The sequence below is a fragment of the Bactrocera neohumeralis genome, chromosome 6 (genome assembly GCF_024586455.1).
Source record: "Bactrocera neohumeralis isolate Rockhampton chromosome 6, APGP_CSIRO_Bneo_wtdbg2-racon-allhic-juicebox.fasta_v2, whole genome shotgun sequence".
Lineage (NCBI taxonomy): Eukaryota > Metazoa > Arthropoda > Insecta > Diptera > Tephritidae > Bactrocera > Bactrocera neohumeralis.
This window is the reverse complement of record NC_065923.1, coordinates 62,627,815-62,647,767: the sequence shown is the minus strand read 5'-3', so window position 1 is coordinate 62,647,767 and position 19,953 is coordinate 62,627,815. Positions and strand designations below refer to the sequence as shown.

At 33.7% G+C, this 19,953-nt stretch overlaps 1 protein-coding gene across 1 annotated transcript in view; it reads right to left on the bottom strand.

Annotated features, from left to right (window-relative positions):
- Positions 1 to 456: 456 nt before the first annotated feature.
- LOC126763159 (F-box/LRR-repeat protein 16) overlaps positions 457 to 19,953 on the bottom strand; it is a 198,259-nt gene continuing 178,762 nt past the window's right edge. The window contains exons 5-6 of the mRNA XM_050480416.1: positions 8,435 to 8,630; positions 457 to 6,695 (exon numbers count right to left, since the gene is read on the bottom strand). Of these exons, the coding sequence (XP_050336373.1) occupies positions 6,398 to 6,695; positions 8,435 to 8,630 (494 nt within the window). The 3' untranslated portion in view covers positions 457 to 6,397. The remainder of the gene's footprint in view (positions 6,696 to 8,434; positions 8,631 to 19,953) is intronic.

The following is a 19,953-nucleotide window of genomic DNA, read 5'->3' as shown; positions in this document are numbered from 1 at the left end:
TTGTAACGGCAGAAATTCTGCCGAGTTGACAGTCCTTGGCCGGATAAAAATCCGGGTCCGTTCCGGTTTCGTAGACCCGACTGTCGTGGGAACGGATACCGCATGCTATTAACATGCCACATACTAAAAAACAATCGGTTGTTCGAAAATCCTAACATTAGTTATATTAGTTAAGGTTTTAGATACAAGTATACACGGTCGGCCGAATATTATACAATAATGACATGACATGACAGCTTGACACAACTTACGCATGATCCGTCAAAACAAGTCATTGAAACAAATTTATGAAATCGCCGGCTTTGATCTTTACAAGTTGCAAGATCATAAAATGGTCGGAAACGCTCGAACTTGGACATTCATTACTTTTTATGGTTAGATTGAACTAATATAATGAATTGATTGGCTTTTTTAGTGAACCCATAACCCAGTCCGTCCCTCTAAATGAAAACAATATTTTACTACGGTGATTTTTCATTTTGAAATATTTTATTTTCAAATTCGCATATCATTTGTGGTCTTTGCATGCTTTTACTTAAGTTGAGACAATATTTATCATAGCTGCTTACTAATATTCTTTTTTGTTTGCTTTTTTGGTACTTAATTTAAAAACAGAGTATTTTTTCAAAATTTTGTATACATACAATATGTACGTATTCAATTTTTTTAGCTTTTTCTTTTTAAAGTACAAAGCAATATAATTTTTTGTTTGTTGAAGGGCGCTTTAAATACATATTTTTCCGTTTTCAACACTTGTACATTTTATACGACATAATATCTTCATAATTTAAAAGTTTTGAATATTTTTTTAATCTTTTTACCTTTTAATTCACTTAATAATATTTTCTTGCATTTTTTTACACAACTAATTTTTTAACGCTACATTTACAATTATGCTGTCTGCACACACCAAAGTAAATACATAACACATACATAAATATTTTATAAACAAATTCATTAAAAGTATGTTTTAGTTATTAAATTATATTTAGCTTAAAAAGGTTTGCACTTTAATGTGTATTGCACAATTTAGCTTAGAAAATCAGTAATAACGCCTCACATTTAGTTTAATTTAATAGAATTTTTTTCGTAATATTTTGTATATATGTATATTTCTATTCTTTAATAATGTGTGCCCATTCTAGACTATAAAGTTATTATTTATATTACAATTTAGTTTTGTTTATGCTAAAAGTTAATTTGTTTAATATCAATTGCCAAGTTTAATGTTTTTTTATTTTTTAAACTACATACATACATACATGACTCAGTGTTCTATGTTGTTTTTGTTAGTAGATTAGTACTTTATTTTTGTAATTATGCTTGTTATGTATTATTTTTGCACATTATCCCTTAAGTTGCGATATTTGTTTAATATTACTTCTTGTTTCACTAATTATGCATTTATTTTCAGCTCCATCATACGTTCTTAAAAATCTTGTCACCATTTTTAGTTTTCTTTATCACGATTTTGCCGCTTTTTATCAGTGTTTTAATTTTTTATCTTCTGAGCTTTTGTGCATCGCAAAATCTAGCTTATTTAGATTTTTTCTGATTTCTCTCTGATTTTTTATTTTCTTAGCTCCGTTTCTCTTCTTTCTCTCTACTTGTCTTTATTTATTTTAGAGTTTTGCTCTGTTTCTTTTTATTGTTTAACATCTGTTTTTATTTATTAACATATACATATTTTTTTCAAATAATTTTGTCACTGTATTTTGTATACTTGCTTTTCCAAATTTGGTTTAGTTGCTCATAATTTTGCTAGATTTCTGTATATTTTCTTAGTTGTTGTTGTTGTAGCAGCATAAAAATTCCTGAAATAATTTTGAGTGTTGCTACTGTGTTGTTGTTGCTTGGCCGGATATATATGTATTTGGTTCCGGTTACATAGATTTTTTTTCTGGGAACTCACCTGTTTTGGCTAGTTTACTTTGTTTTGACATTGATATTAATTAATTTATTTGCTTACTTATTTTTTATTTACATTCTCTGGCTTGCAATTTTCAGCTTCAATTGTTTCCACTTTTTTTTTGTATAGATAGATCTGTTCCAATACACCCACTTTTTTATTTTGAGTTCCATTTCTAACCTCAGACGGCTATTTCTTTTAAAGTACAATCTTTCATATATATTTTGTCATCTTTACTATTAAAATTATCTTTCTTCTTGTTTCTTATTCAGCTTTCTTCCACTTTGTGTCTTTTACTTTCTACCTATTTCCTGTTGTTTTAATTTTTATTACATTCTTTGGTACGCGCTTTTCGACCTCTTTCATTGTCTACTAAATCTTTATATTTTTTTTCATTTCCCATACATTTTTCCACAGTTTTTTGCTTCGGTATTTTAATCTGTTGTTTCGTAAATTTTCCATTTTCTAGCTAAGAGTTTGTTATATTTCGTATATTCAACTCCTTTGGTATGTTTTCTTCTACAAGTAACTACGCTTTGTTTTTTGGTAATCTACGGCAAAGTTTTAAAGCTTTTTCATGCATATAAAAATGTAGCTTTTCTCGCTTTTATTATTTAATACGGTCTTAATGCTTGCTCTCTTTTATTTTTTTTTACAAATTAATTTTATTTATTTGTTTATTTGTAGCCATATGTCAATTTGTTCTATTTTATGTAAACATTTGGTTCACATTCTTTTTCGATTAAGCTTTTACACTCCTCTCGTGCTTTAGCGCGTTCACAATTTTGGATTATCATTTCGTTATGTTCAAGATAATTTACAAGTTTTCTCGGCATTAAATTTACTAAAATGAAGTATTTTCATGTTTTTGTATGTGTTATTACAATGAAATTCGATTTTTTTTTATTTTAACAAAGTTATGCATAACTTGTTCTCAATAAAGTTATTTCGATTTTTACTTTTACTTTTTTTTTTAAGAATTTATGCCATTAGAAAATATTTTATTTTTCGTCAACTATTTTCATTGCTAGTATCTACTCATAAAATTTATTTTGCAGTTTTTGCTTTGAATTTTTCTTTCGTCTGTAGTTGAGTATTTTACAATTTATACTTTTGAGTGTAGTAAAGTTTTAAAAGAACAGCGTTAAAGAGTTAAAGCTAAATTGCAAGCGCCTTTTCAAAGCATTTTCTAGAGCGTCAAAATTTAAGTCGTTCCTCAGTTACATTATTGTTTCATTAGACAAAGTATTGAAGAAGTGATAATTTAAAAAAAACTCAAATTAATTGTTTAAAAAACGGAACTAATTTTTTTATAAATAAAATTAAAAATGTGGTTAAATTTTTTTTATTTTAAATATTTATTGAATTATATTTTTAAATGATTTGAAAGCTGTAATGGAAATCAAAGCTCTGGCGCTATGTTTCTTATTTCTTTTGAAAAAAAAAACAGTTTATAAAGCTTTCGGGCATTATTTCAAACTGAGTTTTGTTTTAGTTTTCGGAAACTTTTATGAAGGTGAAAGCTCCTTAACTGTTTTTAATTAATTTGGTCGAGTCAAAAAGCTTTCAGGTAATATTTCAAAGTTATTGTTTTAGTGCCGAAAGGTCTACTGAAGGTGAAAGCTCTTTAGCTTCTAATTATAGCTTTCATCATGATCATTTCAGTACAGCTATTGACAATTACATATGCGTATAGTATCTGTTGTATCTGTTGTCAGCTGCAGCTATTGTATTTTTTAGTGTAGAAGTTTAAACATTGTATTACATACATACATATTCGTATGTCATTGTTTAATTCTTTTTATGAATATCAATTAAGTGGGCGGATTTATTACTTTTCGTGGAACTTCGGTGATTGATAATGCTAAAATTAACTAACTTAATGTAATGAAAATTGAAGCTTACTAAAAATAAATAAATATTTTATTGAAACTCCATATTATTTTATCAATCATTGCGGTATTCTATTTGTTGCTGATATTATGTCACGTTTTAGTATAATTTTCTAATGTAACCCGTAAAATAAACCAATTTTCTGTTGAATGCCACAGCCGAGTCATACACCCAAATATTAAGCAATATAGGCCGCTTTTGAATACGAAACTCCAAAAGCGGCTTGTTTTGACCCATCCAACTTCAACTTAGTCCATTTTGGCTGGAAATTAAACCCTATGAATATGATCCTGAGGGTTTATCTCTATCATAATTAGATTCTGCAGCGGTTAGGTACATGTTTTATAAAACTCTCTATGTAAATAAATATTATATATATAAATTATTATAATATTATTCGTGAGCTTTTTTGCATTCTAATTTAAAACATTAAATCACAGTACTGAATTTAACAAAGGAAACTAAGCTTAACTTAAAGCAACTAATTTACAGACATTCAGTTAAAGTGGTGTATTCTTTAAAATATGTGGCCTGGTCTACGAAAAGGGGGCTTAGGTGTCAAAAAAAAAGGAGAACAATTAATGAGATAACGAGAAACTGACGATTATTTTTAACAGCTTTTCCCAGAAAACTAGTTTTCGCACGTTAGCTCCCTTTTCGTAGACCAGGTCACATATATTTTCTACAGAAATTTTATGTGACAGCCGTCATATTTAAATAGCTTTCACTTAAAGTGAAATTTGCTTAAAGTCACACGCTATACAAATAAAAACTAGCTCCTTTTGTGAAAGCTTAAGTGATTCTAAAATCTTTAAAATGCTTTGCATAAAGTAAAAGTGTTTTACAGGTCTCTGTGTTGTATATGCAAAACACATCTCTTGTTGTGAAAGCGTGCATGTTTTTAAAAACTTCAAAAAGCTCGTTTTTTTGCAAGCTTCTTTCGTGAAAGCTTAAGTGATCCTTAAAAGTTTCGCGTAAAGTATGAGCTACATAACAGTCTTAAGCGGAGTATATATTCTTATGAGAATTTACAAAATATGTCTTTGCAGTTCATAAAATAATTCGAGAGCTTTGCCTTCAATCACATCTGGCTCAATTATAGTAATCATAAAAAGTGAAATGAGGTAGCAGACTGAAAAAGTTGCGAATTTAACTAATAATAATATGTTATTATCCATATTGAATGAATTTTTACATTAGTTCTTAATAAAGTTTCGCGATTTTAAGCGTGTTTGTTCGAGACACAGGTTTAATATTAAAAAAATTGGTTTTAACATTTTCGAAAGTACCGCTTGAGCTCATTCGTATATTTCTTGTATCAATGGCCGTTCAAAATCACAATAGCCGTAGAAATTAGTATTAAATTAAAATTTTTGCTAATTAAATAACTAACTTTTTCTCACAAAAATGTTACAAGCACATAGCTCCACAAAATACAGTATATATTATATAAAAATTAAATGTTTAAAATTAAAATTAATGTAAAATTTTAAGCATATAAATTTTTTTCGCACAGATTTTTTGTCATTTCGCTACACAGTCATGTAATTTTACCATATTCCACACTATAACAATCTTAAAGAAGCCTATATTAAGGCGGATTTCGATAAGATGAAAATATATACATATATGAAAAATAAACTAAAAAATATTTGAAAATTAAATTAGAAATATTTAAAAAAAATCAAATAATAAAGTATAAAATGATGAAACAAAATAACAAATACCAAGTAAAATAAAAAATTATAAAAAATAACAATTATTAAAAGTAATGATATTTGAAATTTTCGTAAGCATATTTGTTTAACCGTTAAATAGTTGCATATGCACTACTTAAAACTTTTATAATTAATTATGGCAACAGTGTTCAAAGTTGATTAAAATTTATTCTTTAGAAACCTGCATGACTTTTGTTTGCAGAAAATTTAAATATTATTCTTAAAATTGTTTTATTTTTATAATTATTTTTAGTTTGAGGAACATCGGCATTGTTTAGCAATAATATAAATATACTAGATTAGATTATTTTAAATTACTCAGTTTACCATATTTCAACATAGTTGTTGTTGTATGAAAATTGTAAACCAAGTTTTAGGAAAATTACGCAAGAACATTTGTGTACTCAGTTATTTCTGTCATTTAATGCTTGAAGAATATATTTGCATTTCTTTATTTTTACACAAAAGTTTGGAATTTAAGTATACATATATTTTTTTCGCTTATCAAAGGATAATGAAAATTCAAATAAACATTGCAAACATATTTTTCAAACAAAAAATAATCATTTCGTGTACACCTTTGGTGATATTTTTCAACATTCATCTTTTAACAGTGTGTATAGCAAGTATGTATACATTTTTTTCATAAATTTTTCAGAGCAATTTTTTACCAGCTTAAAATTTATATGCACATGAATGCCAGCTTCAGAACCAACTGCCGTTTGCCGCTCTCTGCGAGCCATAGCTCATATGTAGCAACACATGTATCATTAGCTGTGACGAAGTTGCAAGTGTATGTCCAACTCCATAAACTGCTCCACGCCTGCGGATTTGTGCTTATGGCACATGCAATTAACGTTGCAGCTACGTAAACGTATTATTCAATGATTAAGCAGCGTGGCAAATGCTCTTTCAAGTAATCGAACAACTCATGTGAGGCTCCCGGACAATTGGTCAGCTCGAGTTCTTGCAAATGACGCAGCTGTATTAGACTGGATAGGCCGGAGGAGGTGAGCAATGGACAGCCGGCTAGTGATAGTACTTGTAGATTACGCATGGAGCATAAGTGTTGTAGTCCGAAGTCACGCACTTGTGAACACCAGCGTAGAAAGAGTGCGGTTAATGAGAGCATGGTAGAGATGTAGCCGACACCGATGTCGGTGATGTGTACGCATCTGAAAAGATGGAAGGAGGCAAAAAAAGTGATTTTTCATTGATGTTTGAAATAGAAATTGGCTGGTTTATCTAAGCTTAAGGCGACTTTCTCATGTTTGATGTACAGTATGTGGTGTGTAATATAAGAGTTAAGCCAAAGTTATATCACAGTTGGACTCGTAGTAGGCAGAATTCGAACATATGAAATGTCATCTCGTATTCATAGTCCAGTCATTTAAGCTTAAATTAGGTAAGAATCTCGGAATTCGATATACCCTACCATATGTTGGTTTTGAGACAACTTTAGGGTGTCAATATACAAGTATTTACAGACATATAAATGGGTATATCGAATTCCGAGGTGAACTTACTATAATGACTGGACTATTCAAGTCAATCTGTGAAAACCTTAGCACGGTAGCTAATTCATAACTTTAGACAAATGTATGCGCGTTGGTAGTCTTGAGATCCGAAAATTGTATGCTTCCAAGATGTAAGCTTCTTATGTCGACTTTTAGCAAATATTCGAAATGGTTTTCGATATGAAACTGTTGCGATCTTACGATCTTAACGCACGCTTTGAAGATCGAGAATTCCATAATCATACCAAAGAGACGTTGGAACAAATAAATTTGTCAACTTCTCTGATAAAGTAGGACAAAAGGACATGAGGACAAAATCTTTCGTATAACATATCAAAAATGCTTCATGCTCCAGACTTCGAACAAAGTTGAATTTAATTCTTTTTTTTCTAGGAACTTTGTTTAGTTAACAATTATTTGGAATAATAAAAAAAATCCCTTTGCCATCTGATAACTATTCTAGTATGGTTATATAGTACAACCTTAGGCAATTATGGACTAAGGTTTTGAAGCACGAAACCTCCAATATATTTGTACATTTTCAAATTTTTTGTTGAAAACTCTCTCAAATTTTTCCTCAAGATATTTAAACTTTTTTTTGCCCCTCAATAGCAGATAATTTCGTGTTAACGTACGTCTTATATAATATTTCAATACTCTCTGAAGGCCTGAGGTCGGAAGCTTATCAATGTCACTGCTGGTTTATCTTTAGATTATACTAAAAATTCAACCGGAACCACTAGACTTTAGTTATAGAAATTTTTGTTAAATATTAACTGAGTATTGAAGGTAAGGGAATGCTATTGGAAACAACTGAAAGTGCTCTGAATATCTGCAGCTCTTGGCACTCATTTAACTGTTCAAATTAGATGTCACTTCAGGGTTTGCAAAAATGAACCTTTCAAAGTTTACGGCGATTAGAATTGAGAATTTTTGTGTTAGGAAAAATAATGTTTCGATATTGCCGATAAATGCTATCCATTGCAAAGTTTAGCTTGAAAATTTTTGTTTGGATTCTGCGAAGCTAACATTTGTAGCAAGTCATAGGAGAACCGAATTCGAACGACCCAGTGGATGGCCAAAAAGGTTTTTACACAAGAAAACATCCAAAAATGCACAAAATAATTTTCGATCCTCTTCCTTGGGGTTGGTTGCGATAAATGACATTCTAAAGCGATCGAAAGAACGTTTTGGACAAATTTGTAATTAATATTTTGGTATGCGAAAGTTTTGTACTGCGAGAGCTCTGTTATCCAGCAAATTTTTTCCATTCTTAGACGTAAAAATATTTAGTCCGAATAAAATCGAGTTATTAAACGGGAGTGTAGACTATTCCGTAGTAGCTGTTTCATTTCTTGATAATCTGATTATAAATTTTCATGTTTCTTCAAACTTACCTGTCCAACGTCAGCTCTTCCAGCTGATTCAGATCACAGGCAATATACTCCAGCGATGCGTCCGTTATGCGCGGACACCAAGACAAATCGAGGGCACGTAACTTCTGCAGATTTTCGGCTATCAATTCGACGCCGTCATCGGTGAGTTTACTGCAACCGGATAGACTCAATACCGTTAAGTGAGGCAAAGAGTGCACTGCAACGAGAGAAGAATAAAAAAGTAAAAAATTAGGAAGAGGAAAAAATATTAAAATAATATGTAAATATGTATACGACAAAAAGAGGCTACACACACACCTATGCAGTCATGAAAATTGTATGGAAAATTTCAATACACGAGTGATGAGTCATTGGCAGCATGAATGAAAGAGAAATTCGTTGCGCAGCAACACCCGACAAAAGGACGAGAAGTTTACCACGCTGAATGCTGAGGACCCGAAGCTCGATTGCATGAAAGGAAAGTGTGTATGTATATATATATATATATATATGTGTATATATGTATATATGTATGTGTGTGTGTACTTCAATGCACTCATATTTTATTTCATACAGCGCAGTTTGTTGCTCTGCGACAGCTGAACCACACCAAAGTAATGTTGCAGCAGTCACGTCAACGCGTTGCATGCATTGCAGCTATTTTCGCAGAATAGTGTTGTGAAACGAAAAAAAATATATATACATAAGTATATTATATTTGTATGAATGAATAAATGAATGGTAAATAATGCAAAATAAATGCAGATGACATACTTTTTTGCGGTCGCACTGACGAAACAGCCAATGGGTGGCGCGACGGCAACAGCAGTACTTAGTAGTCACTGCGATTATTCTTTACATACATATACTCACACACACACACACACTTTCAAACAGTAAGAAAATGTCGCGTTTGAGTGTTGTTAGTGTGTGGAGGGTCTGTCAGCGTGGCAGACGGCTGACCACTCGTGGAGACAAAGCGAATTTGTCTAGCTAGATGAAACCGCACGAGTGCGCTCGTCTCATATTGGTGTTACCCCAGTAATTTATTCATGACGAGTTATCCGCACTCCGTGTGCTTTACGGCTTGATGGCGATTTATCTTCAGATATTATACTATATATTTACACTTTTGGAGAAATTATATGAAGTTAATTTTTCATTTGGACCATTAATATATTATTACTGCAGAGCGGCGCGATTACAAAGTCACTTTTGTTGATAAATGTTTTTGCGGGAATTTGTGGCTAATCTTCTGCAATTTTTTCCTGATTGATATTAGAGAAGATGAGTGATTCCCCGGAAAGAGTTAAGGTCTTCTCAGTATTATAGAATATAGATAGAATATAATGTTATTGAGTTTTGCACTTTGACTTATGTACTATTATGTCATCTTCTACTTCACTAAAACTTACATAGTCCTAACACCTTTATAAATTCAAGTATCGTGCTATGCACGCTGAGGCTACCTCATTGCTGCGTCTACAGACAGCTACGTAATCTAAAAGCAGGAGTTTTTCAAGCTCTATCTCAAAGAATTTAAAAATTGGGGAGGATACTTTGCCCATATTATATGGAGGTCTCTTTAGTCTTTAGTGATAAGACGTTAAAGCCTTTTTTGCGGCTTGATTTGCTCTCCTAGTCAAAGATCTAACCACAACTAGAAGAAAAAGCCCGACAACTAACATTTTAGAGAGGAAAAACTTCATAAAATAATGTTTAGTGTTTCTTTAGAACATCTCGACTTTTCACCGTCTCCATTTCTGCAGCATACATATGTACGAATATCTGTATATTAAAATTAGACTTCTAACTGGTTTTCGTAGACCGTGCCGCTCTCTTTTATGAAAAAACTTTTTATATGTATATCCATTAGCTTTTCTGGGATCCAAATATTGTAGATACGCCCATTTGCGAGATTAAGTCAATGAGCATGTCACAAATAGCAGAAAAATCGCAATCTCTCATAGCATTATTTAACAATGGTATACTTGTATAAAACAGTAAACTTACGTATCGACATCCATTTTGAATAAACTGCAGATACTAGAAATCTGTATATATTTTCATCCAGAATATTCAATATTCCTATTCATAATTTTTACGTTCTAACTTATCTGTTTTGTGTCTTATAGCATTGACAGACGGCAGCGTTAAACCAGATTAATTGCATTTTTCGGGATTAATTCAGGAGTTACCACAGCTAACTCCGTTGCTGAATCCAAAAATAACTCTTAAAATTTTAGGGAGTTTGTGAGATTTTCGTTGGCAACATTGTTAAAAATGGCCAATTTTCATCTATTGTGAATGAAATACAAGCAACCCTGACAGCTGTTTATCAAATTCTCAATATAATATCAATAAAACTTCTATGTTATGATGCAGTTTTAAAAATAATGTGTTGATATGTTTTTGTAATAAAAAATGGTTTGGTAAAAATTGGTCGGCTAACAACCGTAATGTTTATCTTCTATCAATTTTCATTGAAAATATTATAAAAAGGACAATCTCTCGAGCTGTTTATGAGAGTATTCAAACTCGCTTAGCTGCCGTCTGTCATCCATTTTACAAAAACTTTGGATCTGATATAAGTTTTTTTTTCAGTATTCAATATTCCGGATTTTTACGTTCTAACGCTAACTGTTTTCAAGGTCTTATTCGCTTTGGTCTCATTTACTGCAGCTTCTCAGTTTTGTCAAGATGCAAGGCAATGTGTTGTTCAAAGATGGAGTCAAGCTGCGCTGGTAGCAATGTTTATTTGCATGTACATATATATGGGTCTGCATATTTCGATAATAGTTCTTTAACTATTTTTTTAAATAATTGCTATGATACGAGTACTACTTATTTAAAAAGTGCGTTTACTTAACCATACTCAACAAACAAATTTTACAAAAGATAAAAGCAGAACAGCAGCCAAACACATACTTATTGACCTATGGAGATTATACTTCAAAGGAGCATAAAAACGGCTGTACCAATCTAGAAAAAAAGTATTTATCGCTTGAACCAGTCCGGATCAAACTTGATCTTGAGTGTATATTGCAATGGTAGAGAGACCAAAGCACCAGTACCATATGTAATGGCTTCAATTTTGTAACGAAATGTTAAAACGCACAAACTTTATCATTTCATATGTGGTATTTCAGTCGAAGTCTTCCTCGCTTTTGATGAATATGCAAACGAGAGAAAGTAGAGGTAGTAGGGAATAATATTACTAAAATGAAGCAAGAAAAGTTTCGCTATCTCAATCGGGGCAGAAAAAATGCATTATTAACAGGAAGTATAACAAGTTCATGTTTTTATGAAGATCAGGCTGTTGCCTGATTGTCTGCTTTCTGCCATGATATAGATAGGTTGTCAAAAAAGTCTTGCGGTATTTTCGTTAGTTGGCGCTGAAAGCGCATAGTTCTAGTTTTATTCGTCGCATCGGGTCATGCTATACCTTTTTGGAAAGCTCATTTCACGCGCTAACACCTGTTTGATTGATTGTCATTTCTTTTAAGTCGTTCGTGTGTTATAGCGTCGCAAACATGGAGCAAAATAAAGAGAAAATACGGCATATTTTACAGTACTACTACTTTAAAGGCAAAAATGCATCTCAAGCTGTCAATAAAATTTTTGCAGTTTATGGACCCGATACCGTTTTCATGTTCACCGCACAACGATGGTTTCAACGTTTTCGTTCTGGTGTAGAGGTGGTCGAAGATGCGCCACGCTTTGGAAGGGCTGTCGTCGAAAATTGCGATGAAATCGCTAAATTGGTCGAAAGAGACCGGCATAGTAGCAGCCGTAGCATCGGTCAAGAGCTGGGCATGAGTCATTAAAAATTAATTTCAATTTCAATAAAAAAAAATTCTATAAAAATACCGCAAGACTTTTTTGACAACCCATTATTTCAATGCTTCCAATAAACTGTTGTTGGACTTTATATAAGATCTAGTAAAACGAAATCCATTATTTTTCCAAAAGATGGCTTTGGTAGTTGTATCTAAGGTTGTTTATGTCGATCGGATTACGCTATATGGCGTTAATAAGATAATATTTCGTACTGAAAAAACTACTCAGACTTTTTTGTGATTGCTTAACTCAGTATTCTTTCAGGCGGCTGAAAATGTGAATAGTGTTTATAGTGCTGATATTGTAACGGTGAATGAAGGTCTTTCAACGCCAAATTTTGCTGTGGCTTTCAACTGCATTCCGCTAAGTTTGCTGTCCAAGCTGATAAGTTAAATGTTAGTAAACTCAAAAAACTTATGGACCGAATTTCAATGTGTGAATTTGTTGCTGTATCGCAACCAAATCTATACACTTATGAAGCGGATGTATAGTGGTGGTAAAAGGGATTAATGAACAAGCAGGTTTTGCTATGTGTTTGGTGGGATTCACAGTGAATCGGACATGTACTGTCAACAACTGAACTATCTGAAGGAAACAAACGCGCAGAAGCGGTCAGCTTTGACTAATGGGAGAAGTTTCTTTAGGGCCAGGCGCCACACATCAATAGGGGTTCGACTGAGCCTCTGCGAGTTTGGTTGGCAGGTTGTCATGCAAGCACCTTATAGTTCGGAACTGGCATCAAGTATTTACTAACAGTTATTGTCTACGGCGAATGTTTTTGCTGTAGAAACATTTCCTTCAAGAGGATTTTGTGAAAATCAAATAGCCAAGTCTTTCATCAATAATAACAATGGTGTCTATGAAAGTGCCTTTAAAAATTGCCTCCAACGTACTAAGCATTGGCCTTTTAAAAATTGCTTTCAATATGCTAACAAGTTATGAAACGAAAGGTTGAATATTTGATCATTAACGGATTATTCTAACTTTGCAAACTAAAACCTTTTATTTAATGTGATTTGTATTTCTTTTTACCATATCCATTATTAAGCATTTATCAAAATATTAAGGATGTTGTGTTTGTTTTGTATACAAAAGTTGGAAAATGGGAACCTCATTATCCTGTTTATTGCTGCGCTTTTATATAATTTTTTTTATTTCCGTGAAAAACTTTATTTATTTCCCTCTATGGCAATCAAATTATTTGTATTTATATGTTTGTAAGTTTTTTCCATTGTCGGTTGTACACACGAAATTCCTTTGTTATCCTTGTCAAATGTCCTTATCAAGCACGCTGTCTATCACTGATTGTTGGCATACGAACATAACGGTATTTGCGTTTGATTTATTTGCCAGAAAAATTGTTTACTTTCGATTTTCGGTGTATGTAGAATCTTTTTTAGGGTTTCCTTGCTCGTTTGTATGTCTTAACTTTCTTTTATTAACACTTAATGGTTAAAACTTTGTTTATTATACTCTTATAACATGTTGCTACAGAGTCTAATAGTTTTGTTCACCTAACTTGTTGTTAGTATCACCTAAAAATAATTGGTCCAAAAAACGAATAGTGCTCTTGAAATGTGCTAGCTTATGACCAAAAATTATTCAAATCGGACTAAAACTGTTCAGCCTATATATACCGAATATTTAGACACCATATAATTAATAAAAAAATTTCAAAACTGCCGGCTGATTTTATACCGAATACTGTATCGGTCAACATGTGAGTTATCTTACTAAAGTTGAAATAGCGTGGTTTTTAATAACAGAGTATATTTTGTGCATAAAATGGATAAAATTGCGTTAAGACTGTCTTGAGTTGCCACATAACTACCTGTATGTAATATAAAAATTTTAAAACTTAGCAAATTTAACCGAGCATATATAGGGTCTACAACTTTGCTTCCGCCGTTTTGCAATAGATGTCTCTAGGGTCAAGCACTGGTCGATTAAATCGTTTTATATCAATTTTGGACATTTGTGTCAACATTAACCCAACAAAATATTTGTAGAGATCTGTTTGCATCCAAAATTTATTCTCAACTGAAAATGTCACTTTTTGAGCCGAATTCTCGACATTTGCGGAAAATTTTGCTTTTCTTTTTTTAATTCCAAGAAAAGTGCGGCTGAGACTCATCGAATGCTTTCGGATACGTGCGGTGAGGCTGTCCTAAGTGAAAGAACATGTCGCAAATAGTTTCAACGTTTTAAGAATGGTGATTATGAAGTCGAAGAGCGGCATGGTGGTGGAAGGGAGAAAATTTTCGAAGATGCTGAATTGGAAGCATTACTCGACCAAGATGCGTTTCAAACCCAAGAGGAATTGGCCGAATCGTTGCAAGTGACACAGCAAGCCGTATCAAAACGCCTCAAAGCCATGGGGATGATTCAGAAACAAGGAAACTGGGTTCCTTACGACTTGCAACCAAGAGATGTCGAACGGCGCTTCTTTGCATGTGAACAGCTGCTTCAAAGGCACAACCGAAAGGGATTTTTACATCGCATTGTAACTGGCGGCGAAAAATGGGTCCACTACGATAATTCTAAGCGAAGAAAGTCATGGGGAAAGCCTGGACATGTCTCCACGTCGACGGCAAAACCGAACATTCACGGCGCTCTGCATTTGGTGGCACCAGCTGGGGGTGATATATTATGAGCTGCAAAAGCCAAGTGAAACCATCACAGGAGATCGATACCGAACGCAATTGATGCGTTTGAGCCGAGCACTAAAAGAAAAACGGCCACAGTGCGAGGAAAGACACGATAAAGTCATTCTCCAGCATGACAATGCTCGGCCTCACGTCGCAAAGGTGGTCAAAAAATATTTGGAGACGCTGAAATGGGAGATCTTACCCCATCCGCCGTATTCTCCAGACGTTGCTCCATCTGACTACCACTTGTTCCGATCGATGGCACACGGTCTAGCTAACGAGCACTTCAGTTCTTATGAAGAAGTCAAAAATTGGATTGATACTTGGATCGACTCGAAAGATGAGGAGTTCTTCCGCCACGGAATACGCATGCTGCCAGAAAGATGGTCAAAAGTAGTAGCTAGCGACGGCCAATATTTTGAATAACATTTTTGTAACCGTTTTTATACAATAAAGCCTTAAATTTACAAAAAAACAGCGGAAGCAAAGTTGTAGACCTATGAAGAACGTACATACATATTTACTATAGTTTAATACCGAAATGATTGTCGTTATTCTAAGAAACCATACATCGAATATGTCGGCAAGTGACCTTGGTCCAAACCTCATATCCCTAATATAATGAATTCTAATCCTTTTTCGCTATTTTTCATATTTTTGACGCTGGGAAGTAAAATATAGTTATAAAACACCTTAGTTTTATATAAGTAAATGTTCTGTAACACCCGAACTTGCCTTTCCTTACTTGTGCTTGTTTGTTTTTGGTCTTCTATAATATGATATAAACAGCAATAATGATACAAAGCTGACCAACGGCATGTTAATTTGTGTAGAATTAATAAAATAAACCCCTGCGAGACCGTAATCTAATGGGTTCAACCTAATTTTATGTGCTTTGTTAAAGTTTTTTTGATAAGGGTCGGTGAAATTCTGAAATTGGTTAGTGTTTATTTTTATATATGGACATACATACATATGTAATTTAAACCCCGTTGTTGTTAGTTTTGTATGGAGTATGCAAAAAATTCAGCAAAATTCGCTATTGGTACACTTTTAATATGATCAGGGTTGCATGTAAGTATGTAGTTGGTAAGCTATAATCCGATTTTGACAGAAAGCGCTTAAATGCAAATTCAAAATGGATATGCCTGCATACAAGATTATACTCACATATATGTATGTACATATCTGTGTGTATTTGTATATCTGTCATTCAAAGCGCTTGCGGCTTGAGCTCCGGTACGCCTGTCAACAGCAGGCGCCAGCGTCCATTGCCGTAAGTTGTCAATGTAAAATATATAGTAAATATGTGTGTACATATGTATACGCGTGTATTGCATGCAAAAATGTCCATATTTACCTTGATACTATCGCAATATCATAGCAATAATGACATTAATACAAGGGCTGTTGTTTGCATCACTAGACTAACAAGAGAAAAATGCATACTGTGCCCAAAAAATGAGGTGACATTGTATTTATTTTGAAAATTCTTTATTTATTCTTCCAAATCAATTTCATCCCCTTCAAAGTCACTTTCCGGGATGGCCTTCAGTTCCGTCTTCGCTGCGGCTTGAATCTCCTCTATCGTATAAAAACGGTGTCCCCGGAGCGGTCTTTTCAGCTTGGTGAACAGCCAGAAGTCGCACGGCGCCAGATCAGGTGAATACGGTGGTTGCGGAACGATATGGGTTGAGTTTTTGGCGAAATGATCACGAATTACGAGGGCAGTATGGGATGGTGCATTATCGTGGTGTAAAAACCAAGAATTGTCTTTCCACAATTCCGGTCTTTTTAGGCGGATAGCGTTACGCAAACGACGCATAACGTTCAAATAATATTCCTTGTTGACTGTTTGACCGGTTGGAAGGAATTCATAATGCACAACACCACGATAATCGAAGAAAACAGTCAACATGACCTTGATTTTTGAGCGACTTTGGCGCGATTTTTTTGGTCTCGGCTCTCTTTTGGCACGATATTCGCTCGATTGATCGGTTGTTTCGGGGTCGTAAGCATAGATCCAAGTCTCATCGCCAGTTATAATGCGTTTCATGACACCTTGGTAGTCGGAAAGCATCGTTTCACACACTTCAACGCGACGCCTTTTTTCCAAAAAATTCAATGTTTTCGGTACCAGTCGAGATTTGACGCGCTTGAGGCCCAAAACATCCTTCAAAATGGTATTGACTGAGCCTTTCGATATGCCAAGTTCATCAGCAATCTCTCTAATTGTTAATCGCAAAAAACGAAAAACTCACTTTTAGCAGCTCACAAAACGACAAGTATCTCAAACACTAATGAATATTTTGACATGAAATTTGACATAAATGTGACTGACAGTACTACCAACCTAAAAAAAAAAAATAATTCTCCAAATCCTTCGACGCGCGCAGTTTAAATTCAAATGTCACCTTATTTTTTGGGCACAGTGGGTTGAAAGTCTAGAGATATGTATGTGTTGTAACGGTACTTTTTAACTTGAGAACGATCGTATGAAGTGTTTTGAAACATTTACAGTATTATACTAGTTAAGGTTCGCACTCTAAAGGAGGGGTAGAGAATTTTCGATTGTCTGACGATCTCTTAGTCAGGTGAAGTTTTTTTCAATAGAACGCGATTTTATCGGCTTATTGGTACTTCCCAATCGCAAATAATTTTAGTTAATATCGTCAAAATGCTGAAAATTAATAGCTCAAGAATGTTCATAGAAAAATTTTTAATTCACATACAATTTTTTAAATCACTACAAAAAAAGTAATATGTGACCGTAAGATATTCTGAAAAGCTTTTAAAATGAAAATATGCCATACTTTCAAAAATAAGTGCCAAATTTATATCATAATTTATAGTCCCAACTCCGAAAAAACACATATCAATCCTCGTATTTGTTTTCCTTTTACAGTTATTATTAAGTTTTTCCGTCGTTGTTATGCTTATATAACCGCAAAGAGTAATTATATTGCGAATCAAATAGTATGCGGTCAACGCGAATTGCTTGTGGCAGCATACACGCTATATTATGTATGTATACAATATGGTATTTGTATTCGTCTTTAAAACGAATTGCCTGCCACGTTTTGAAATATAAGCATATTTGAGCGTCGTTTTTCTACCTGATGTGATAGTTTAAAATAAGTGGTCAAGAAAGGTGGGGGGATTATTATATGAATATATTAAATATTTATTTTTAGTACTGAGGCCAACTATTTGTAGAAAGCCACCCATGAACTCCAGTCTTAGGCTACCAGACCACTGTACCGTCTTTCAAGCGGAGATGATTATCATAAAGGTAGAGAGGTGTGTATTCACTGCTATAACGGAGGGAAAGCTATGCTGGCTTTGGGGTCGTGAACTGTGCGCTCAAAACTAGTATGTAGTCAAGGAGTGCAAAAGTGCAAAGCCAATGAGCTTGTCGGAGAGGCCGCTCTTACCACAATTTCTTCCAATTGGAAGCGAGTCGGTTTTCCGATGTCCTCTTATGTTCTAGCTCTGGACTTCCGTTCAGCTCGAAAAGCGCTGGCCAACAACCGGAACTTGTGTGACTGCGAGATCCTTGTTGCCCTGAGTGAATCCTAAGAGGTCCTTAGAATTACTTGCTATTAGCATAGTACTATATATCTCGCTGTAATTGTGGATATTCTGTCTGTCCGTAACTTGTGTGACTGCGAGATCCTTGTTGCCCTGAGTGAATCCTAAAAGGTTCTTCGAATTACTTGCTATTAGCAAAGTACTATACATATATCTCGCTGTAATTGTGGATATTCTGTCTGCACACTAGACGCTCTTTGCTGAATCTGTATGCAGTGAGACGAGGTGCAATCATCTCGCCACTTTCTTCTCTATCGCCTGGTTATTTTATAAGATTAATGGTAACAAAAAAGTGTGTTGCGGTAGATTACGGTCAACCCTGTGACCTAACTTAACCTAACCTAACGGAGGTCAACTATGGCAGGACACCGGCATACTATCCAAAATAAAGACGAAATGCCACAAATTTTTCAGAATAAACCACCAATCTGTAAATAATAATTGTATGTATAGTAGATAATATGAATTTTAGTAATAATAAAATTGTTATATGGTAGTAGTAAACTTTACAGAGAAAAGATGACGGTTTATCTCCACGGCAGTTGCCTAAAGATAGGTAGTGAACCACGGAGTTGTCATATAAGTTAAAGCCCAATAGATTGATGTCAGATATTCTCACGAATGTTATGTTCTGTTAATTAGATTCATTGCAAAGGTCTATGTCTATACTCAAAATGATAAGTTATTAAGCACAGAATTTTTTAAAATTTACAAGATAACAAATAGTTCATTTAGTATGGAATTATCCTTAAGTTAAAGTAAAACTCACTATCCAGTAGAGAAAACTCATGTTGAGAGAGAAAGAAATCCATATTGTAATCCAAACTCGATTGCAATGGTCAAACTTTCTTTTGGATTCTGTTTGGAATTCTTTTATCGACAAAATAACAAATTTTCGGTATTTATCTCTCAGTGTAACTCTATACTCATACGTACATATGCATTGTAATTAGATCAGTTGCGAAATAGTAAACAACCAATACCATAATTGCACTGACGACACACACTTTAGTGGGTGGTGGCTCTATAAATATTTGCAATTGTTAGTGATGTCAACGATGGAGGAAGAGCTGTAGAATCGTGTCTTGCTTGTCAATCTTGCAATCAATTTGTCGCATGCAAATAAGCAATTATAGACTTATATGTGCATTCAAGCCAACATTTCGACTGGAAATCAAATCAGCAGCTAGCAGAGAAGCCAGCCTTCATATACTATATATGCAAACAGTAGCGAGAAATAAAAATGCTGCATTTATTGCTTGCGCTTGTAGTTTAACTTAACATCTAAACGTTTGAGTGATTATTTTGTGCCGCATGTCCGTGTGTCTATCTGTACATATTCATACCAGCAACTTTCTTTCTTTTTTTTCTCAAGAAGCTGCTTATTTGCCGGAACCGCCGATATTGGAGCAGAGCTTTAAAAATTCTAGATGTGGTTGCTTTTTAATTCCTCTATAGTTT